This window comes from Microtus oregoni, unplaced genomic scaffold, assembly GCF_018167655.1.
Source record: "Microtus oregoni isolate MIOR12 unplaced genomic scaffold, Mior012 000001F_ref0000356, whole genome shotgun sequence".
NCBI classification, from domain to species: domain Eukaryota; kingdom Metazoa; phylum Chordata; class Mammalia; order Rodentia; family Cricetidae; genus Microtus; species Microtus oregoni.
This window is the reverse complement of record NW_024543060.1, coordinates 76,336,411-76,361,351: the sequence shown is the minus strand read 5'-3', so window position 1 is coordinate 76,361,351 and position 24,941 is coordinate 76,336,411. Positions and strand designations below refer to the sequence as shown.

Below are 24,941 nucleotides of genomic sequence, written 5' to 3'. Positions count from 1 at the left end.
GTCTGGAGATTTTTGGTCTCCTTTCATGTTTACTGTAATTTCCTGTGACTAGAACTTCAGCAGAGTTTAGATTTTCTGTAGTTCATGTGCCAAACTGAAGTGCCGGGCTTTTTAAAGATTGAACCTGTGCAGGTCTTGTAGGTGCTATCACAGTCTGTGTGAGTTCATATGTGCATTAGTTCTGTTGTGTCTGCAAAGCACTGCTTCCTTGAAGTTATCCACCACCTCTGGCTCTTATCATCTTTCTAACTGGATACAATATTTTGAACTACTTCTAAAATCTTCTTAAAACTTTGTCTTATACTGTCCATAATCTCTCTGCTTACACTAGCCATCTGTGTCTGCTGTCCAGTTTATTAATTCAAACCTTTGGCATATTACTCTATTTACAATTACAGATTAACATTTCCAGGGGCTTTGTCATATCTCAATGTGGTTGTGATGCGTTCCATCTCTTCAAGCTGTGTTTATTGTCTTTAGTATGCCTCATAAATTTTTGGTATTCAAAAGTGATATACTGTATTAAAAGTACTCCTATGAATGAATATGTTATCAACAGTGTCATGGTAAGAAGGATTTTGTATTCTAAAGCCTGGATCTCTGTCACTGAACCCGTCTCTTGACTATGAACTTCTCCAGTCCTTCTTAGTATTTTCACGCCCTCTTGGGTGAGACAGGATTTACAGAATTGACTAATGTTGGATACTCCCCTTCCTCTCTTCAGTTAGGTGTGGATAAAACTCTAGCAGCCAGGTTCTGATTAAATATGGTCTCATTAGAAGTAGGTTTTGGTATGAATAGGTTTACTGACTTACTTAAAAATAGTTATTCTTTCACTTCCTTTGCAGCAAGAATGAAGGTCTTTTTCTCCACTGTTCAGCTACTGTGATGCTCCAACATAGCAGAATACTCACACTTAGTCATCCTAAATCTAATATTCTAAGTTATAATTAGTCATAACATTGCAAATCAATATTTAAAAATTAATCATTTCTTCTTTGGTTAATTCTAATTTCCATTTACAATGTTCTGCTTTTTAACCATATTCTATTTAGTGGAATTAAACATTCTTTTAACTAAAAAAAAATCCTTAAAAAGGAGTTGCTTTGGTAATACACAATAATAAACTTTCTATACATTTGACAGCAAAGGTAAATTGCAAAAAAGGTAACGGGGGCTTAATTTTAATATAATTTAGAGTTTTTATGGGAGAGGGAAGTAGAAAGCACATGATTTTGTATTGCTTCAGTTTACCACCCTACCAAGAGTTCTTGTATTTTGTGAAACTGAAAGGCAAAGGTCCACACTGACCTGGGATTCGTCAAAGCCAAGCTTCTTTAGCGACATTCTGACGTAATCCAGAAAGGAAGAGCATTTGGAATAAATTTTGCCAACGTGTCGATCACTGCAAAACAAAAGCGAATCTCTTTTGAGTTTTTCCAATTTAAAGTATAGATGGTTTTCAATTTCAACATGCAGTATTTTAAAATATCATACACACACACACACACACACACACACACACACACACACATATATATATGGCACAAACTCCAGATGTGATAAAAATGAAGAAATACTTTTGTGATGTTTGTACGTGGCATTATATTTAGGATCTGCTCCTGAGAATTCGTCAGATACACAGCAGCGGAAGGCAATACTCTGAACACAATGCCATGTAAGAGACATTTCAAATTTATACTATTAAAAATCTCAAGTTTAACAAGGAATAGGTCCTCAAAAGTTTCCACTGTGCTCAAAAAACATTTTCCTTTTATTGCTGTTATATTATACTGCAGAGTTTATTGCAACATGTTTTAACAGGGGCAATATTTCAGCGGTCACTCAAAGAGAACTACCAAGCACTAACAGCCAACTGGAGTCTGACAATCATTTATGCCTTGCAGATTTTCATTATAATTTAAACAAAGTATCATGAAATAGTTTCCAATTTAGATAATACTATGCTAGATTATCACATCTCTTGATTTGGGTCACAACTTAAGCATAATGTAAAAATCAGAGGCATGAGAAAATCAGTACCTATGTGTTATTGAAAGTGATAAATTAGGCCCAAGATTGGTATAGCTGGGTCTTCAGAAAATTGAGCAGGTTGATTCCCAATTTTCTGAGAAACCCACCATACCAATTTCCAAAGTGGCTGTACAAGAACATCACGCTTGTGATTAGACATTATACTCTACCCTTCTACCAGTGCAATGGATCCTTCAATTACACTTCGCAACACAGCAGCTTCAATTCTATTTACTATGTCATATTACTGTAGTCCCAAATATTTTCTGAAGTCTTTTTTTATTACTGTTTGAGAATTTTATAGAAGTATCCATGCATATGATGCTTTGGCTAAATCCACCCCTATTTCTTCCTAATTACTTACTCCCTTCCCCCCTCTAGCCACCCCCATCACCTTTCCCCCTGGTCTCCATCAATTGATAAGAATTCCTGAGCCAGGCAGGAGTGAGATTCCACGACCTTCCCCCCTCACCTCATTCATACTCATAATTTGGCTACCTTGATGTATTATGCACACAGTCACAGCCTTATGTCTTCAATGACCCTCTAATGTCTGGCAAAAATGACTTTACTACAGAAGTCTACTACCCCTGGCTTTTACAATTTTTTTCACCCTCTCTTCTGAAATGCTTTCTGAGCCTTAGGGTGAGGAGGAATGATACAGAAGTCTCATTTACAGCTAAGCACCCCACAGTCTCTTATTCTCGGCATCTACTGCAAAAAGCGGCTTCTCTGATAAGGCTTGAGGGATGTTCTAATCTATGGGTATAAAGATAAGAACATAGGAGGCAGTGTATTCCTATGTCCACTTAGCAGAATAATAGTATTAGGTCATACCCTAGGGCCATGACCTAGCCAGTTATGGGATGTTTGCTCAGCTAACAATACTAAACAATGTATTCTACCTTGTGGCATTGGTTTTTAAAATTTATTTAAATAACATTTTTTCATTTATTTTACATACTAACCACAGTCTCCCCTCCCTCCCTCCTCTCCTCCCAGGCCTCCTTTTTCCATCCCTAATCCCCTTCCATTCCTCCTTTGTCTCCATTCAGAAAAGGCAGGCCTCCTTCCATGGGCTTGAACAAAGCATGGTGCATCAAGTTGAGGCAGGAACTAGCTCCACTTCTTGCCACAAGGCTGGGCAAGGTAACCCGGCATGAAGAACAGGTTCCCCAAAGTCAGTTACAGGTCCTGATCTCACTGCTAGGAGCCTTAGAAAGAGACCAAGCTACACAACTATCAAACACAGAGGGCCTAGGTCCGTTCCATGAAGGCTCCCTATCTGTTGGTCCAGAGTCCATGAGCTCCCATGAGCTCAGGTCAGATGTCTGTATGAATTTTCCCATCATGAACTCCCTGGCTCTTAGAATCCCTCCTCCCTATATTCAGCAAGACTCTCGAGCTCAGCACAGTGCTTGTCTGTGGATCTCTGCCTCTGTTTTCATCAGTTACTGGATAGAGAATCTCTGATGACAATTAGGGGAGTCTTAGCTGAGGTTAACCTTGTGGATTCTTGGAGGTTTCCATGGAGCCAGGTTTCTCCCTAACTCCAAAATGCCTCCCTCCCATCAAGACATCTCTTTTATTACTGTTCCCCCTCCATGTTCAGCCCCCAACCCACCTCTGGCTTCCTCTGCTTGCTACCTCAAGTTTCCATCCCTCCTTCCCCACTTCTCTGCCTCCAGTTTGCTCTTATAGTCATCAGGGAAATGCAAATCAAAACAATTCTGAGAGATCCTCTTACACCTGTCAGAATGGCTAAGATCAAAACCACTGAAAACAGATGAAGTTGGAGAGGTTGTGGAGTAAGGGGAACACTCATTTGAGAGGATGTGGAGTAAGGGGAACACTCATTCACTGCTGGTGGGAGTGCAAACTTGTACAGTCACTTTAGAAATCGGTATGGTGGTTTCTCAGAAAATTGGGAATCAACCTACTCAATTTTCTGAAGACCCAGCAATACCAATCTTGGGCATATACCCAAAGGATGCTCAATCATACCACAAGGATACTTTCTTGCCTAGGTTCATAACAGTATTATTCATAATAGCCAGAATCTACAAACAACCTAGATGTCCCTCAACTGAAGAATGGATGAGGAAAGTGTGACATGTTTGCACAATGGAGTATTACTCAGCTGTAAAAAAAATAATGTCCTCATGAAATTTGCAGGTAAATGGATGACACTAGAAAAAAAAATCATTCTGAGTGTGGCATTGGCTTTAAATTCAGTCGGGATGTTGTTGATTAGAGCCGTAGCATCTGTGCCACTATTGATCAGTGGACATAATTGGCCAGAACAGCTTTGTTATCACAGCTGCCAGGGTAGCTGCCAGGGTAGCTGCCAGGGTAGCTGCCAGGGTAGCCACGAGACTTTTAGTGAGTTTTCTTTGTCCGTAGTTCACACAGAACCATGGAAATTCGCCAGCAAGGAAAGAGCTCCCAGCTGAGTATCAGCTTGATTTTTTCATATCCTACGACTCAGGTTATGTGGTAACTTTAAAAAATAGAACATTTCTACCAAGGTCTGGAAGGTAAGCAAAACAAATGGTAATAGCTTGTAAGGTGGTTTTGCTTTGTTTTGTTTTTGGCGGGAAGGCCCTACAGCCTATAGTAACCCTTTGGCCAATAACTCAAAAAGAGGCAACCCACATCTGACAGTGGTCTTATTTAATAGATTATGGTATCTGGGCGAGAGATAAGCCCGTGTTTCAGGGTAACACCATTTAAACTTTTATATATAAATGCACTTTTGGAAGCTTCTACTGTAGGGTTTATAAGGCATTTTCAAAGGTCTTCCATGTCAGTCATCCCTCCCCATACTCCCTTCTCGTCCATCTCCCACCCCAACTGGCCCTTCCCGTCCCATTATTCCTCTTTCCCCCTCATACCACCAATGTTCTACCACCTAGGCTTGAAATGTTTTTTCATTTCTGTTTATATGTTTTTAGAACCAATTTGTCACTTCTCTTCCCTGAAAGTTGTGAATACTCTATCTCTCTGGCTTCATTAAGAAGAAAAGCCACTCCTGAATTCATAGTTTGGATTTGTGTATGTGGTTTATTTAAGTATGTGTGCATATGTGCATTTATGTTTGTGGGTATGTGTTGCAAGACATAGAGGGCTTTTTTTTTTCCCTTAACCTATAACTCTTTTCCTTCCCACTTTATTTTTTCAGACAGGGTCTCTTGCTAACCTAGAGCTCAACGTTTTGGTGAGCCTGGCTGAACAGCAAGTTCAGGGCTCTTGCTTTGCCGCTGTGCTCTAGGCCTGTGCTGGTTTTTATTAGAGGTGTGGTTGTATTTGAGTGCCTGAGATCCGAACTCCGGTCCTGAAGCTTGTGCAGGAAGCATTTTATCCACTGAGTCATATCCTAAGCTGATGGATTGTTTCTGCATTTTATGGAAACATTTTATTAACTTTTATATTCACTATTTACGTCTGCTAGTTATTCTTTTAAATTTTTACATTTTATTTTCTCTCTTTGAGAATTTCATGCATGTTTCAATCATAATCACCTCCTCACTAACTCTTCCTAGATTCATCTGCCTTCCCCACCCACCCAATTTTCTTTTCACCCATTAAGTTCAATTATTCTCGGATATGTGGGTCCCACTAGTATGAGGTCAGCTTTCCAGGGGCTAGCATCTTAAAGAAAACTAAATCTCTGCTAGTAGCGATCAGCTCCCAAGAGCTGCTCTGCTAGGAGTTGGCTAAGTCACATCTAAGAAGCGGAATTAGATGCCAGTGCAGGTTGCAGTCGGGACATAAGTACTGGCACACTGTTTTCAGCCCTGGGTTTTATATTTGAGGTGGCTTAAAAATAAGAGAAACGTTTTCAATTTTGATCTGTTCATGTCTTCCTTTCCCTTTTTAGAGTATACTTTTAAATGTTCCCAAATCTAACAGCATACTTCTTCTTATTCTAACAGCACACTACTTTTAGGATGTTATATAATAATTATTGCATAAGACATTTGAGATCTTTTATTTATCTGTCTTATTATTTATCTTTAGCAATAACAGGAAGAAACCATAAGACAAAGAGAACAAGCAAGGTGAGTGGTTGGGTCGCTCCTGCTTCACTGAGTGAATGAGAGTGCTGTTCGGCCCTCACTGAGCTCTCCAACACTGTGTTATGACAGTCTCCTCGGCAACACTGGCACTTTAACAGCTTTTTTGAGCACACTTTCTTTTAACTATAAACACTCGTCTTAGAACATTTATTCCATTTTCAAGCCTTGTCCTTGGAAGCCCAAACCCCTTTCAGATCCTACCCCAGACACCGCTTCCCCTGACCCCCAAACAGGTGCCATGGCACACGCATAGAGTACCTCAAACTTTGAGTCAAATAAGTAAAAATATAAATGTAACAGTTTCCCTTTTTAAAATTCATGCTGTAAAACCCAAAATGTTAAAGGAATTGTGTCGATACCTCAGCTGGTAAAGTACTTGCTGTTCAAGGATGAGGATCTGCGTTCGGATCCCTAGACCTGAGGTAACTACCTAGGCTGATACCTTTAAACCCAACTCTGTAGAGTTGGAGAGGTGATATAGATAGGCTGAACCCTGAAGCTTGGCCAACCAGACTAGACAAATCATGAATTTCAGGTTAAGTGAAAGAACCTGTCTCAAAAGTGATCAAGGGAAGACCAGATATTAACCCCTGGCCTTTGTGTGTGCCTGTATGCACTTGTGCTCACAAAGCAGGCATATACGTCAAACACACACACACACACACACACACACACACACACACGTTCAATTTTTACCTCTGAAAAAGAAAAACAAAAGCAAGTAAACAGCAATAACAAAAATACAACCCTCTCCTCTGACCCACAATTCCAAAATTATTTACAATATGGTATATGGCATAAGAACATAAAAACAGAGAAGAGTTGATTTCCAATGTGTATTTAAATTATATGAATGAAAGTAATACTTGTATGGTATATTACATATACCATGGTATAGCATTTAAAGTAATACAAAATATTTTACAGAAGTATTTTGTAATATACAGACAATATTCAAAAGAACCTGTCAAAAATACAGGCTTCTAGACATATGGTAAAACTATAAAGGACAGCAAGGACCAGTCAAACCAATGAAAGGTGTTGAACAAAACTTGCAAGATTGAAAACATGCCTGTATTTACTAATGTGAACAGTCCATTTAATAAGAATCTTAGTACCTTACAGTTGTTCACAAGTGTATACAACATTAAAAAATTACAAGAACTTTATTTTTCTGTTGTTAATTTCTTTGGCTTTTTGATAGGCAAATACTGACTTAAATACCAATGGATGCTCTCAGAGGGTCAGAATAATTCCTTTCTTGAATGTTATTGTATGTGTTTTTCAGAGTTTGTTTCACAAAACACCAAGAATATGAGTGTATATATTTTGAGAGATGGTTTCAATCAACCATATTAGAACGTATTAGAAAACTAATAAACACTACGTTTCATGCATTGTTTTGAGCAGGACTGAACCTTTCAAAGTATACATTTAAGGTAATTATCATCCATCTCAATTTACAAACAGGAAAATGGGGTTGGGGAGGGGGAGCGGCTCAGAAGCACTCAAGACCTCACTGTCATAACACTGAGAACAGGGGTAGTGCCTGAGGCAGACAGCTCAAGAGCTTATGGTTTTTTCTTCATCATCATATTTTTGAGACAGAGTCCTACAGAGTTGCCCAAATTAGTTATGAAATGGCCATCTTCTTGCATCCGTCACCTCACAATGCTTTTACTTGTAATGGTGACTCTGCTGTCTCTCAGTCAGTAGTTTATCCAGTCTTTAAAATATGAGTGTGCAGTAGGAATCGGGGCAGGGCAACAGCAGAAGCAGCACTCACTTATACTGAGAACCCTTGCTATCAAAATGCTTTTACAGCACCACTTTGGAACAACTATCTGGAGAACATCAATACGCGTTGATCAAAGTCTCATTTGTCCTTTTCCAAAAGCTTTTAAAAACACTCATGGGTTTCTAGCCCAGGCCAGCGATGCCCCACGCCACGCAGCTGGGGCAGGTGGAACTCAACTGATTGCCGCCAAAACTTTCTAGCCCATGCCCTTGAAAGGACTCCAGCAACATCTCCGCACCAACCACAAGCCCGCCTGGCATCCAGCGCAGCGGTTGAGCACTATTTGATCTCTTTGTGATGAGGAAGTATGGCCCTTCCCAGAGCCATGATGGTCTAAGCGGTACAAGGAGACCCATACGGGCCCGGGCTCCGAGGAGAAATCACTGGCCCACCTGGCACCTTGCAGCACCAGGCAGATAGACATTACTAGGGTGAGCAAATGTATGGTGTGCTATGGAAGACAAAATCGTTCCTGTCCTGTGAACAGGAGTATCTGAAGAGGCGAAAGAAGTGAGGAACGGGATGAGGTGGGTGGCTGCATTGCCACCCAGGGTCATGTCTTGACTTGGGCTCCTGTTGGGGCCCATTTCTGGGTCCATGGCCCTGATGCAGCCATGGTTTCTGTTGATGTCTATGGCTCCTGCTGGCACCAAAGGCAGAGAGAATAATGCTATAAAGAATTGGCCCCGCCCCTCACTGGCTGTAACACTAGGGGGAACTGGTCCTGCCCCTCACCCGCGGAAGCATGCAAGCATGAGAGAGGGTGCCATACCTCACCTGGGCAGCATATCAGAGCTGACCCTGTGCGCTGGGGCATGGGTGAGCTAGTCCTGAGGGCATGATCATGGGAGAGGAGGTCACACCATTCTCATATGCTGTGTGATGGTGAGGGATGTCCTCCTTCCACCACCTGCCGCAGGTGGGGGACTTGATGCAGGAGAATGGGCCCTGCACCTCACTAGTGGAACACAGAAGAGCTGACCCTGTAGACCGGGGCTTGGGTGAGACAGTCCTAAGGGAGCGAGAGGGACATAGCTAGTACCACCTCCCTCATCTGTGGTGTGGTTGTGAGAGTTAGGGAAAGATGATCTCCCCCTCCACTTTGCCAGCGCTAACACCCGGGGAGCATGGAAACAGGCCCTGCACCTCATCTGGGCAACACAGCAAAGTTGATCCTGTTTGCAGAGGTATGGGTAAGCCAGCCTTAAAGTTGTGAGCATGGGAGAGCTGTCCCCACTACTCATCTGTCATTCAGCCGTGTGGGCAGGGAAGAGATGTTCCCCCCTTAGGCCTCACCCCTGGCCGTCTGTGACAAATGAAGGAGCCTATCCTCTCCCTTACCAGTTGCAGCCCTCAGGAAAGTGGGCCCTGCTCCTCGGCTGGGCAGCACAGTAGAGCTGACCCTGCTGGTGGAGGCATGCATGAGTTTGGTCTGAGGGTGTGAGTGGGATAGCTGGCCACACCCCACTCCTCTGCCATGTGATGGTGAGGGTGAGGGAGCTGACCCTCCCTTAGCAGCTGCCCCACTTAGGAAAGTGGATCCTACAGGCCTGGGCAACACAACAGAGGTAGCCCTGATGGCCCACTGGTGTGGAAGTACCGACCCTGAGGGCATGAAAGCAGGAGAACTGGCCCCACCTGTTGGTCATCACTACAAAGACTGAGCTAGCTGGGCAGTGCTCAAGAGCTCACCATGGTGGTGAGGATGAGGAAAAGCTGATGGGCTGACAACAACCTAGGGTTGCAAGAACCTGGATTATAAGGTGGCTCACCCCAACATCCACCCCATCCATGGACTGCTGGGGCATGTGAAGAGGTTGGTCCTGCAGACCTAAAGATGCAGGATCTCCATGACACAGAGCAACAATAGGATATCTAAGAAGAGTCCCAGGGAGGGCCCAGCATTGTTAGTATAGCAGAAACCAGAGGCCTCGAAATAGACCAATGACTCTTTACAATGAACATTTACAAGTAAAGATATATTGACATAAGGGTTTACTGTGTGACTCATTGTGTCACACGACAGCTTCTAAGATGAGATTTTCCTTTTTCCCTTTTAAATTTCATTTATTTATTTATTTGTTTGTTTGTTTGTTTGTTGGCGGGAAGGTTGCCAGGGCAGAGAGAGGGTGAATATGAAGGGATGGGGAAATGAATGGGATTGAGATGCATGATGGTGAAAGACATGAGGAACAAATACAAAGTTTAAAAAATAAATACTGTTGGGGAAGGTTATCAGGTCCCATCGTTTATACAAAAGAAAATCAAGAAAAAGCATAGTAGGATTTACGAGATGATCATCAGCATTAGTGCAACAGGAAATACCAAGGAGAAACTGGAGAGAGGAAGCAGAACCGAGAGGTAGCGAGAAATGAGTGAGGGTGACTGGAAGACATTCTGCAAATGATGACCCCGAGTACAGAACTGAAGGAAGGGCTGAGAGCTAGGAAAGTGTTTATGGGAGAGAATTCCAGCCAAGAACTAGCAAACGCAAAGCCCTACGTGTACCTGGCACTTTCCAGGAACACTCAGGAAATCAGTGTTTCACTAGAATAGGGCATACATATGCTTCCACACAGAACAATAAAGCACGGAAACACCGATGACAGGCGAAGAAGAATACGGCTGGAGTGACTGCTATTTAGCAACACGGGGACACTTCTCGCTTCTGTTCAAGTGGGGTAAGCTAAAGAGAGCAGAACATAGTCAAGGGAAAGAGAAAAGTGAGAGCAGTATGTTATTATTATTTTTTTTAAGGGAACTGAAACAGATAAGACCACAGTCAAGCTAGGAGATAATCAACACGGGAGAAATGTGGCCCAAGAGGACTTTTCATTCAACCGGGTATGGCCATTAAGGAATTCATGAAGGAAACATCATTTTACTATGAATATCATTAAAAGCTACTACTGACCACAGTTTAAGTACTAGGGAAGGAACAAAGAGGTGAGGAGTTTAAAGGACACTAAGGTTTTCAACTACTACATGCTCTAGGGGGAAGTGGTGGCAGTAATGGGGGAGAGAATATACCAGGTAGAGAAAAGAGTTCCAAAAAAGCATCGGAGGCACAAAAATAGATACGTGGGAATGCAATAAACTAGTGCAGCCAGGGTGCATGGGCAAGAGTGATTTTAGTGGAAAGAATATTTGTAAAAGATTAAAAGTGGCCTTGAAGGTGACAAAGAATATTTTTTGTTTGGGTATATAAAGGTGAAGAATTATTAAACATTTTCAACAAGTTAGAAAAATACAATGACTGTCTAAAGGAAAGATGATAGGAAATTAAGGGCAGATTAAAAGAGGGCCCTCAGTGAAAATAAAGCATGGTCAGCATGCTAAAGAGGAATTGTATTCTGTCTTTTAATAAAAGAGAACACAGTAGATCTAATTAAAATTCTACTCAACACAATCCAATACCACCCACATGCGTTTCCAAAACTACAACCACGAGAGGCTGGCAGCACACAGAACTCTCCAACCAACAGTTGCATGGATTTCTAGGACACGATGAAGCAGATGTACACTAAATACATAAAACAAACACGAAAAGAACAGACGTGCAGAATCTCAGTTTCTCCAACATCATAAAAAAGCCATGATCTTTTTACATGCTAATACACATTAAGACTTTGATTCTTTTTTTGTTTGTTTGTTTGTTTTTGTTTTTTTGTTTCGTTTGTTTGACTTTGAACAATATTTAAGAGGCCTACTTTGTAAAATCTTTAAGTTCATTTCAGATTAAAAAACAGTGCTTTTAATTTTTGCTTGATCACACATTACAGACTAAAAGATCTGCTATAATTCTGTTAGAAAGCTTTAAAGATCTGCAATATCATTTTACTATTTGGTCAGACTAAAAAAATTAAGATTAAACTCGGCAATTCATAATTACAACAGAAAAAAGTACCTGTTTCTTATATAATTGGTTATAGTTCTCATTACAGAATAGAATAAAACGAGTAAGGCAGTAATGATACAGTTCAGTAGTAAAATATTTGCCTAGTATGCTTGGGTTCATCCCGAATACAGCAAAAAATAAGGAAATACATGAATGAGCTGTGTGCACTGCATTTTCTTGCCTCCTTTACAAGTGCTGTAAGAGATTTTTACCTTGTGAGATTCTTTTTCTGGTGCTTTATTCCCTTAGGAAATTCCCATATAAGGACTAAATATGAAATTAAACAATTATATAAAACATTGACTTTTAAGTGTATTGAATGCTAAATCAAACTATAATAAAAATGTTATACTTAGATGGTATAAGCAATTACACAGCGAGATTTACAGGATAATGTTACAGGTATTGTATAACAGGTTTTCACCTGAGGACAACTTAACTGAATCAACACAGAAAACTAAACAAAATATAAAAGAATTTTCTGTCTTTTGCACTCCAAAAACATATATAACATTTCAAACAAGTAAAGCCCATGCTATAGTCTGGATGGTTCAGACACTAAAGTACAGGTATTAGAAGTTCGGTGTCTTCATGATGGTGTGGGAGGCAGTGGGACCTTAAGAGATGAAGCATCAAGGGAGATTTTAGACACTTGGGCAGTTGTCTTTGCAAGGGATTAAGATAGGTACAATGAGACCTTCAGTTTTCACAAGAATGAGTTGTTTCAAGGCTCCTTTCCAGGAAGAGCTCATGAGACCCTACTACTAGAGCAGGAGACACTGGCAGTCGGGGCTGTGGGGCAGTGGAAGCCATTTTCTTTAGGGGTACAGCCACTGGAAAGTTAGCCATGCTCCATGATAGAGCCCCACATCCATGCTCATGCAAGCAACCCCAACTAAACTTAGGAGTCATACACATACAAAAGGACTACTGAGTAGGAGGGGAACTTGTTGGCAAGAACAGGTAGAAGGGGCAATGGATAGGGATATGTGAGGCCACTGAGGAGTGAGTGAATATGCATAACTGCTGAAATACATGATTATAGGAATGCATAAAACTGTCAAAGAATTAGAAAAATGAGACTCCTTCCTACACTCTTGTACCACCCGATTCTCTCCCTTGTGCAAACTTTCCACCACTAGGACAGAGTCTGCTTCCTTCCCCTTCATGACTGTCTTAGCTTTATTTGGTATTCATCTCTCTCATATACATTCCAGAACTGGAAAATGTAGTGGTATATTATTTGTATTTTGATAAATAAAACGTTCCTGAAAACCAGAGACAAAGTTAAAGCCACGAGAGTCAGGTGAGACATACATTTAATCCTAGGATTTGGGAGACAGAGGCAGATGGATCTCTGTGAGTTCAAGGCCAGCCTGGGCAACACAAGATCAATGCAGAAAAGAGATCCAGGTGGTGGTGGCTCACACCTTTAATCATAGTCCTAGGGAGTAACACCTTTAATCCCAGCACTAGAGAGAATGCAAAATGGAAGGAGAGGGAGACTTAGTCTGCTTAATTTATGGACACCCAGCCTTGGTAGAGGTAAGACTTCTCTAGTGGCTTGTCTGCTTTGCTTTTCTGGTTTTTGGGTTGAATCCCAACTTCTGTCTCTAGGTTTTTATTATTCATGCTACAGGTATATTCTGTACTAACACATCATTATTATGGGATATCCATCACTGAGTCACAGTAATTTTGCAATCATTTGGAGGATTTAATTTCAGTTTTTTCAAAATTTTGAGTTCTTCGGTATGTTTATATTTTACTAAATTCCTCATGAGTGTCTTAAATTACTTTTGCTAGGTATACTGTTAGTCATACTATTTGTTTTTCATCCTCTCTTTGGGGCATTTGGACAGAAATTCTCCATATGGTCTAGAATTTTGGTCTTCTTGCCTCGGCCTCCTGATTAGCTGGGTGGTGTGTTGGATCATGCATAGGTCTAGCTAGGGCTGATTTTTAGTTAAGATTGCAGAGGCATGCAACAAATAAGTTTTTTAATGATGTCTGGGTAAAGAATCCTATTTCTGAATATCTGACGATCATCCTAAGATCTTATGTTTAATAATTTATAGATTTTAGATTTCTTTCTGCTGCATATATTTTATTTAAAAAGAGAAAGAAGAAAAATATATCAGATACCATGCTATTTTGGTTATGTAATAGCAAAATTTGCTTGGAAGTTTTTCTGAGGACCTCCTGGCCTTTACAATAATTTACCCTACGTTATTTTGTTTTGAGATTATAATTTAGTTACATCATTTATCCCTTCCCTTTCTTTTCTCCAAACCCTCCCAATATATACTCTGTCCCTCTTTCCTTCAAGGCCATGGCCGTTTCTTTTCACTGTTACGCAGACATGTATGTATATGTATATACATATTCATTCCTAAATATAACCTGTTCAGTCTGGGCAATATTATTTGTATGAATGTTTTTGGGGCTGACAGTTTGGTACTGGACAACCAATTAGTGTGTTCTTCCCTAGGGAGGACCACCTTTCCTGCTCCCAGCTTCCCTCAGTTGCTTATAGTTCTTTGTTTACAATTGCTTCTCTTGAAACAGATGGAGACCAACTACAGAAAAATCACAGTCATTTAAATCATTTAGCATTCCTTTTAGTGGGATGCATACTTGCTATCTGTATATGAAAATATCTTTATTTCATCCAGGTTTTTAAATATCTCATGCTGTAGACAATTTTTCATCCAGCACATTGAGCATGATTTGACTTCTAAGTTTTCCTATTTAATAGAAATTCCTTAAATTTTCATCTCATTTATTTATACATGTTGTAAGTGTGTGTGTGTGTGTGTGTGTGTGTGTGTGTGTGTGTGTGTAACTTGAGTGACCATGCAGTCCAAGGGATGGAGCTCAGGTCCTCAGGTTTAACAACAACACTTTTCTCCCCTCAGTAGTCTCTAGTCTAGACCATAGTTCCCTTGAAGGCTTCTCCCCTCCCTCCCAATCCTGTGTTTATTCTCACAATTCTTCTCATTATGTGTCTATAGGTTGTTTCCAAATATTGTTGAGATTTGTGCACTTTTTGCATCTACTGACTCCTGTCCTTTGTTCAGTATCTCTATACCCTTATTCACCATCTTCCTCAGCAGCAATAAACCCTCCTCCCTACTTTCTGTGCACCCCTAGCCTTCCTCTGGCACTCTTCATCTTTCTGTTTGCTGACATTCCTTCCAGACACCATCTTCCCCAGCAGACTGCTGCTTCCTGACGTGCTGTGCCTTCTTCTCCCTCTTTGACTCCTATCCCCTTCTTTCCTTTTTTTTCATTTTGTAGTGGAGATCAAAATCACAGCCCAACACATGCTAGACAAGGGCTGAACTGCTGACCTATACTTCTAACTTCGTCAATTCTTTCCATTATACTTAAAACCACCCACTTCTTTAAAAATGGTGGTCACTTATTATTATTTTATAACTTGACTCTAAAATGTTTTATAGGTTCTATTATATACACGCTGTTTTCCATTGTTTTTATTCAATGCTTTACTTTAATGCAAAAGATCACACAAAGCTGTAAGAAGGAGTAGGCGTAGTATACCCTTTGTATCTTCCCACCAGGCCTCAGGCTGGCAAAGCGGATACAGAGTCTATCAGTAAGAGAGTATTTCCCCTGAGGATCACTTGTTTTGCTGTCTTACGCCACATGCCTTTCTCCTCCTACTTTCTCCGGAAATCAGCAGAATCTTGCTACTCTACAACTCTGTCATGAACACACTGCCCTGTCTACCTTGTTGTCCCCAGCACCCTGACCCCTTGTGGTGCTAAGACTTGTATATACTAGAAAAATGCTCTTCCCCTGAGCTACATTTCCATCCCTCAGGACATATAATAACAGAATCACACAATCTATATCCTTTTATAATTTATAGTTACATTCATCCAATGTATGTCTCCAGAGACTCAGCCAAGTTGTTGTATATATCAATATTTCATTCTGCTTTATCCAATCTCTTCAATATGAAGAACAAATGATGTATTAGTAAGGTGCTTTAATGATGGTGGTGCCACCATTTATTCACTTCCAACTGACCGCCAAACAACGTACTACTCGCTTTAGTCTTAAGGTCACATTTTCTGCTTCCAGAAACCCCCTGAGGCTGCACTATTAATTCGCTGCTACAGATGGGGAAATGCACTGAAGTTAGGGACATCCCTGTTCCTCTTTGCTTTGGTCAATTCTGGGCCACACTGCTTGTCCTTGAGTAATTATTAATAAACTCAATGTACTCTCTCACACAAAAAGGTTTTTTCTAAAATCACACGAGCAAAAACTAATTATAATTTATCCTTCATAAATGTACTCAAATATTAAAAATTCACTTAGCTAACAATATAACACAGATATTTATTTACTCATCGTTTGGTTGCTTGGTATTGAACTAGAGGTATTTCATCTCCTAGGAAAACTGTCTACCTCTGGACCCCAGCAGAATTACAACGCAAAATTCTCATACCATTTGGTGATGCCATAATAGTCTTTAATAATATTCTGAAGAACGGCACGATAGAAGAGTGATTCGGTAGGCAGCTGGAAAAAATGCAGATAAATGTGTAAGAATAATAAATAAATAAATAAAACCTAGAAACAAAATTAGTACTAGAGACTTGGGAACTCATAAATGTTACAAACACGACTTTGTTGTTAAGCAAAGAGTAGAATTTTTTACAGTTTTTCCACTGTAAATTAAAGGATTACCCTGAGACTAACTCTTGTTGAGGAAGTAATTTTGAAACAAAACAAAAAACTGTAAAAGGAATGTCAGTAAATGGGGAAGAAAAGTTATAATTGATTAAAAAAATAAGCTATTGCCTCCAAATAGCTTAGGGATCAGCTAATGGGAAGAAATCAACTTTAAAGTCCATCCCCATCATCTCGGAAGTCCAGCAGAGTTGGGAAGGACATGTGTGAAGGAGATCATCATGAGCCTCTCCTAATTGATGTGGACACGATCTAGGCTTCACACTGGGAAAGACAGCATCCTATAGGAAATGTTTTAAAACTATGTCTGAAGAATGAAAGCCCATGGCACCAGAGACTTAAAGAGGAGAGTGAAAAAGGACAAAGGAAACTGAAGACCCTGCTTTTAGGAAAACAACGGAGAGGTGCCTCATGAATGGTGCAAGTTTCTTTTTCAAGTTTTATTTTACTTCTTCAATTATATGCATGTGTGTGTCTGAATTCAGGCATGTGTACACGTGCCCACAGAGGCCCAGAGATGCTGAGCACCATGAAGCTAGAGTTACAGGAGGTTTTGAGCTGTCTAATATGGGCTTTGGGAATTGAACTTAAAAAATTACAAAAGTCACCAAAATGCCACTTTACCTCAAGAGACTTCTTAGACTGACAGTATAGGGATAAAGAAAAATTAATAATAGCAACAAGCTAGCATTCATGCAAAATTACTATTTTAGAAAGAGAAAAAAGCCAGGCGGTGGTGGTGCACACCTTTACTTCCAGCACTCGGGAGGCAGAGGCAGGCGGATCTCTGTGAGTTTGAGGCCAGCTTGGTCTACAAGAGCTAGTTCCAGGACAGGCACCAAAACTACAGAGAAACCATGTCTCGAAAAAACAGAGAGAGAGAGAGAGAGAGAGAGAGAGAGAGAGAGAGAGAGAGAAAGGGGAGAGGAGAGGAAGAAAGAGAGAGAATATGAAATATGAACAAAGATTAAGAAGACCAACAATAATAGATGTTTTGAGATGTCAAATAAGATGAAATTAACTGCCAAATACCTGGTTAAGTTTTAAGAATAGACTTCAGTGGGGCAAATATTTCACTGACCCAATCTTTTCAGACTCTGTTCTCCTTTGCAGTGACAAGTTGGAATTTTAACTTATTTTCTACAGATGCATGTTTGTTCTTAGGTGGATGCGTATGCGCATGTGCAGAGGACAAGTTCAGGTGCTTTTCCACAGGAATGGCCCATGTCTACCTTTCTTGTCAGAATGGGGTCCCTTGCTGGTTTAGAGCTACCAAGTAGACAGGGCTGGCTGTCTCTGCCTCACCAGGGTTGGGATTACAAGTGCAGGCTGCCATACTGCTTTGTAACATGGTGTTTGACTTCACGTTATCTGGCTTGTAAGGCAAGCACTTTATAAACTGAGTTCTCTTCCCAGCTGTTTTTTACTCTATGTTTAACCAGAATAAATATGTTTAATATTTAATTCAGCAGAAGTCAAACACTAAATAAAATTTTGTATATGTTTTAAGGCAGAAAACCTACTACCTACAAGAATGGAACAAAATCAATTAGCTTTCCCCAGTTACCCTGAGCAAATAAAAGATTTACAGCTGTCTCCTAAGAGAAAAAGAGGGGCTTATGAAGTGCCTCCAAACGTTCGCTCTTGGAATAACTAGGCTGATCATCCTGGTGAATACAGAGGGAAAGGAGAAGAGAACCGTCACTTCCCAAGCAGCCTGTGTCTGACTGTTCAAGGGTTAAACTGGGTGTGGCTTAGAATTGACTTCTCTTCCTTCACAAGGAATAAAGTCACTTAACACTCTTAGTGCATTTTAAAACCAGGAAAGAACAGAATGTGTACCCTGAGGCATGCATTATGCATGTGATGCACAGGACTTCAGCAAAGGGTAAAAACTACAAGTCACAGTTCTGCAATTAATTTAGGGAGCTAGGCTATAGCATAAACCTCCTGTTGCAGATCATGTTGTTATATAAGGTTAAAATAACATCCAACTCCTCAGACCGAATGAGCAAAATCTTAGAAAACTTAAAAAGCAATCCCACTAGTGGACAACAACACAAAAGGCTCCTTTCTTTCCCAGGGCCCTAGGGAACCACTAAGGTAGTGCGCATTATAGAAGCTAAGGGTGTCTGGTGGGAGATATTGAAATCCTAGAATTTCTTACCTTACAGTTGCCTCCTGCATATCAGGGCATAATAATGACACATAACTCACAGTCCTATGTATTCATTACCACAATTGACAAGAAGTTTGTACACTTCTTTGGAAAGGTCTGTAATAGATTTAACTATTCTTCTCAAGATAATAATTATTATTGGTGATGACACCTGACATTTACTGAGCACTTGTTACTGATTTTAAACATTTCGCCTGTTTCCCTCACTTCATTCACCATGAGACCATAGACAGGCAAATTAATACAGTGGGGAAAAAAAGCAACTGCCACCACCACGAAAGTACTTATTAAAGGACTTATCAAATGACTTATCAATGTTACTGGTCTAGATAAGTAAACTTGTCATTGCAACTATTATTTTTAAAATACAATTAACATTAATGTTCCTTGAAAAAGAAACAATAGATCTTTTCAAATTTCTAAACAATAGAATAATTTTATGAAAATGTTCAAAACTGCTTTTTAAAATTCCAAATTTAAAATTCATGAATACACAGCAGATGATAGTATACTGTATGAATATTTAGAATATCTCAAACTTTTATTTATCCTTGCAAGCCTGTTTGGCTATTTCAGCTAAAAACTAATTAAATTGAAAAAGGTATCATATAACCAAATGAAACATGTTTTAGATTACTCTTAAATAATACATTGCACGTTATACCATTTTCTTTCCTTGAAAGAATCCCGTAAAAGCCTGATGGTCAGCTACAACATTTGCTGGACATATTTACAAATTGTTAATACAGGATGAAGAAATGAGAGGTTGGAGAACGGCATAATGTGGATACTTTCTTCAAACCTCCATCTATCGCTCGGAAAGTTCACTTTAAACACACAGAGCATGTATACACTTGAATGAGCAGCGGTGACAAGCAGAGGTGATATTTACTAAAATCCATCGGGTTTCAAGTTCAACAGCAGGTCAAGTCTGAAGAGGGCTTGAGAGAAAACGATCCTGTTCATTAGCTACATTAAACACTCTCACTTACCCCTTGGCCAACTGCAACCCGCTCCAATGCCTTCGAGGAGAAAGAAAAAAAGACAAAGATTGCTGACATATTTAGTCTTATGAGATTTATAAATCTACTCTATAAGAATTTGCAATACTGACAATCAAAAAGATTAATTAAGTGATAACATGTAAGTTTACATAGTTAAAAGTATCAATATTATTAAAGAATGTTAGCTCATATGCTTGTATAAATTAGGACTAATTTATAATGGAAAGTGTCATACACAAACATGATCACATTCTGATTATACACTCTATGAATTGTAGAAGGAATCAGAAAGCAGCAAGAAATAAAAACGGCCAAGCGTGACTCACGTTCAGTGCGGTTAACAATCACATCCAAAGCTGCTCTCATGTACAATACAGACACAGATGTGTTTATAAAGTTCTTTTAACGTTTTATGATTTATGGGATGTGGAATTCCATCCTTTCAGTTTTACTCCAGAGTTGGGAGTTAAGCTCGGGTTCTTGTACTTAACTATGCAGGCGCTCTTATCAGTAAGCAACCTCCCGATCTCTACTTTCGTCTTTTAGCAAGCAAATATGAAGAGACTGTAGGTGGAAGAGTAATCTGTGTGATGCATGAATTCAGAGTGTATTCTCATCTGCTGTAGCGCCAGAAGAAATGGATCCTGTTGAAGCACACAGTGTCCCCACGTGTTTGAATGCTTGTTTGGTGCTGGCGCTATTTTGGGAGGCTATAGAACATTTAAAAGACATTCTAGATGGTGGGAACTGGTTACTGGTGGTGTCATGGTCATTTTTGCTTCCTGATGTGCAATGGGTGTGAACTCTATGCTCTCACTGCCATGATCTGGGCTGCCTCACCCTGCCTTCCTTGTCACAATGAATTTGGATCCTGGGGACTGCGAGTCACTGTAAAGCTTTCTTATGCTGTTCCTGTTAGGTATTATAGCCACAGCTACACAAACGTAACTAACAGAACCACTGTAGCACACATGGACAGCTTTATGGTATTTACATTTATACTTAAGAACACAAACATTTTTATGTAGGATTTCCTAACATTCCTAACAATCATATTGAACATACATGACATTTACCATATGATTTATATATGGAATAGACATTTACAAAACTCTTCGCTTCTTAGACATATATTTCTATTCATTGGATGCTAAGTATTTAACTAAAATTCTTTTAAATTTTAATTAGGAACATTTCAAACACAAGCCAAATAAAGCATAATTGATTTGCATAAGCTTATCACTGAGATTTTAAATATCTGTGTTTTGCTTCAGGCTTCTAGGTTTCCAGAAACAGGTCCTTTAGCTATAACTGAAACAAACACTTTTTAAATTAAAATGTAATCTACAGACTATCTTCTTTAAGCACAATTTCTACACACCTATAAGATCATTCTCATGATTGGTAGCTTACCTGAAATTGTGTGTGGCTAGGCAGAAACTGATCAGCTAAATCTTGTTCTTTGAAACTTTATTTACATATGTTCTCCTCATGTCACACAGTTGGGGTGGGGCCTGAGGGGGTGCTCATTGTATGAAAATGTGCTCCGGTAAATATTACAGAACAAATGCACATCAAGTTAACTCCCCTAAAAAAAGTCTATTTCCATTTCTTGCCCTCCGGGTATAAGCCTGGCTAGCTAGCAGCATTCCATGATCACGACATTCTAAGAATGACTCTTCACTCTCACAATATTCTCAGCATGTTTCATTCCCACATAAAATGAAGGAAGAGGAGAAATCTCCAGAGAAGTACATCAAGAGTGAATGGTTATTTGAGAATAAATAGATTTCTAAGCTCTTCCTAGGATCCAAAATTTCTGCAGCTACATATAAGCACATAATACTGGACCAGTACCTTAGAAACAATGGGCATCGAAAGAATTCATTTATCTAATGATTGGACATTAAACAAATTATTGAATGAACTATATTTTATTTTTAAAAAGTTACTGTATGTTTAAATAAACCAACATGTTGTGATGTCTGCATATACATAATGAAATGATTGATACAGGTAGCAATTTCATATCTCCATTATCATTTTCTTTTTAGGTATATGGGGTAGGAGCACTATCCTCAAAATATTTAAATACATAGTACAATATTAATTATGGTCTTTGTTCTACAATTTGGTTTTCTAGATTCATTCTACCAAACTAATTATAAGATTTAAGCTTCCTAATGATAATTATTCACCTGTAATATTTAGCCTGCTCTTTCGCAGGCTAACATGGTATCATAAACAAAGAATGCCAAGGCCTAAAGTGTTTTACATTTAGGAACAACAGTCAAGTCAAACAAAATAATGCTTTTGACTAGTTATTTCATGTCTCCCATAGTTTAACAGTTTCCTATTCTATAAGAAAATCAGAAGGCAAAATGACTTTTACAAATACACAAAAACACTACTAAACTATGTATAAAGTACTGAACTGATTCTGTGTTTAAGACCTGGTAGTTGATATATTTCATATTATAAATAAGTAACCACATCTGAACTTTTCTATGATGCAGTATGTAAAATGAATGGTTGAATACCTTTATCACTTTTTTTTTTCACAAATCACAATGTTAAAAACATTAATGGTATGCTTTGTTAAAATCTGACATTTAACACAATCTAGCTAAAAATACTGTATAACATCTGGGTAAGATTCTCATCTTTCTAGGAAACATAGCCGTACCAAGCAGGCTGACATTCTTGCATTGCGGCCACAGCACCATCTCTCCTCTTTCAGATAGCGGCACATTGGAAATCCCCAGTTTTCTTGAGCATATTCTGCAGATGGCAAAAAAGGATTAGTTAAACAAAATTCTTCTTTTTCCAGTTACAATAAATAATCTATTGAGAAAGCAAATCAGCCAGTGAGGAAGTCAAACAGTGATAAAAATGAAGCAGTGACAAGATGTTTAATAATAGCGCATTCCAGTTTGCTAACTGATAGTTTGTTAATGTTATCAAATATATTTCCTCTACAACAGCTACCCTGTGTTTAATCTCCAGATCTGATATTAGCTAATTTGCCAAAACCTATTTTTGTAAGATTTAGCAAAAGAAATTTAAAATCAAACAGCCTTCCTGCTTAGTGTAATCACAGGCGACAACTAACAACATTCTTGGCATTTATTGCTGACCTAACTTTCTAAAATGAAAAGGAATACACAACAGCTAGCAATTTATTAAAGAAAGTATGAATTCATTCCTAACAGTGCAGAAGACCATCTTTCTTCTCACTAGGATCATTTTTCTAAAAGCGAACAGCTGTACGGACTCTTCAGTTTTTCATTGTTTTAAGAAGTTGTAATGTTTTTCCATTTTGCTCAACTGCACTTATGACTCAAATAATGACAACAAAGAATCAACATTTCTACTGTCAACTAATTCAGACTTAATAGAACTTGCTAAGGCTCAAACAACTTACATAGAAATATTGTGTCCACTGTGTTTTTGGGAAAGCAAATAAACCATTTATATTTTAAACTGAAGTATCATAAACGTATGAACTCAAATGCTTATAGTTTTATGCAAATGTGAAGTATGTAGGCAGTGTGTAGTTGGTAGTAAACCTTTTGTTGGGAACCTTATTTGCACACATACCTTCACAAGCATAACGTCAGGCAAATAATCCAAGCTTACTCTGTAAGTACTTTGTATGAAGTGGGCATGAAGCCCACAATCTGTTTATGATCTTTCCTATGGTCTTCTTACCTGTACTTCAGTATGCAATGACATTACCCCCCATTAGTCTCTGGCGTCAGTAGTTCTCACAAGCCACACAGTATAAAGCATTGTCCTTAGTCAAGTTTCTTCTGACTGCTGGAAATCGTTGTCATTCCTTAGTTTGTGGCGGCAACATTTTGGCTTTAGCTTGTATGACAGGCTTTCTCCTATGTATTTTTCCATGGTGTTGAAACCGCCTCAAGGACAGTCATTAGATCTGGGGCACTCATTAAACTCAGGACATTTGCAAAGACCCAATTTCTGACAGGTTCACACTTTATGATTTTGAATGAATATAACTTTGGTGCATATTACTAAATCTATAATTCTTAAATAATGTATGTAAACTTATTCTTTTCTGTAACCATATATACACAAACAACAAATAATGGACTCAACAAGTTCTATTTTCATATATTTATGAATATATAAACATATATGTGTAACAAATATAATCAAAGAAATTTATTTACTGCTCTCTACATACCAGAACCTGAACTAGCGAATGAATATTCTTACATTTTACTGAATCATGTCTAATATATAATTTTACAATACTTTTTTCTTGATAATATCTTATTGAGGCATGTATGCATATAAAATTAGTATATATTTACTATATCCCCCTGGCACATAGCTGTTAGTACACATACTCGTGACACCATCAAACCATTACTCTTAGCAATGTCATGAGCCTACTCTAAAATTATTCTACTCAGAGTTTGGATATTTGTCCATTTAATCATTCTTAAGTAAACTTATTTAATTGTTTTTTAATTTTTAAAAAACATTTTTATTTATTGTTTGTCAATTTCATAGATGTAAACAATACATTTGATCATGCATCGCACATGGACTAACATGTAAAGAGGGCATCTCTGAACTGCTCATTTATAAATCTACCTTGGGATTTAAATTAGCATTAGAATCCATACAACTATATGGTAAGTTTTTGAAGGTTCTTTAATTTTTTCCACCTGCATTAAATCATTTCAGCTTATAAATAAGGCTGTTTCAAATGGCACTGGAAATATTACCTAAAAATAAACTTAATTAGATTGCTAAGGTTTCTAAAATAATAATAAGTTACTGCTTTCTCAAATATGTTAAAGCTAAAAGGAAAGTTGTAATTAAACCACAGAACGTATCATACTCATAGCAAATAAAGAATATAATAAAGTGTAACAATAAACTTTACATAACCTTACAGTAAGATGAAAAATACAAATTAAAAAGTAAGTTTTTAAACAAGTCCTCTTAGCTAGTGAAAATGAGTATAAAAATTTGGTATCTTACAAAGATACTTTACATGGAAATGCTAACTGATTCACATTGGAAAGGAGTTACTAGACAAGGGTTCTAGAACTCAACACAATGGGCACATGCTCAACATTATGGGTTCATTCTGTAAATATGAATTAAGCACCTTTCATTTTTCCTGACTTTGATTCCCTAAGACATGGATTCCAAAAATATGATTTTGCTTCAAAGAATATTTTAA

At 38.7% G+C, this 24,941-nt stretch overlaps 1 protein-coding gene across 9 annotated transcripts in view; it reads right to left on the bottom strand.

Annotated features, from left to right (window-relative positions):
* The window catches only part of Mettl25 (methyltransferase like 25), an 83,060-nt gene that overhangs the window by 34,989 nt on the left and 23,130 nt on the right, over positions 1 to 24,941 (bottom strand). For all 9 annotated transcript variants that reach the window (XM_041669597.1, XM_041669588.1, XM_041669578.1 and 6 more), the window contains 4 exons: positions 22,404 to 22,498; positions 19,706 to 19,735; positions 16,290 to 16,363; positions 1,312 to 1,405 (listed from right to left, as the gene is read on the bottom strand). In XM_041669597.1, coding sequence (XP_041525531.1) covers positions 1,312 to 1,405; positions 16,290 to 16,363; positions 19,706 to 19,735; positions 22,404 to 22,498 — 293 coding nt within the window. The remainder of the gene's footprint in view (positions 1 to 1,311; positions 1,406 to 16,289; positions 16,364 to 19,705; positions 19,736 to 22,403; positions 22,499 to 24,941) is intronic.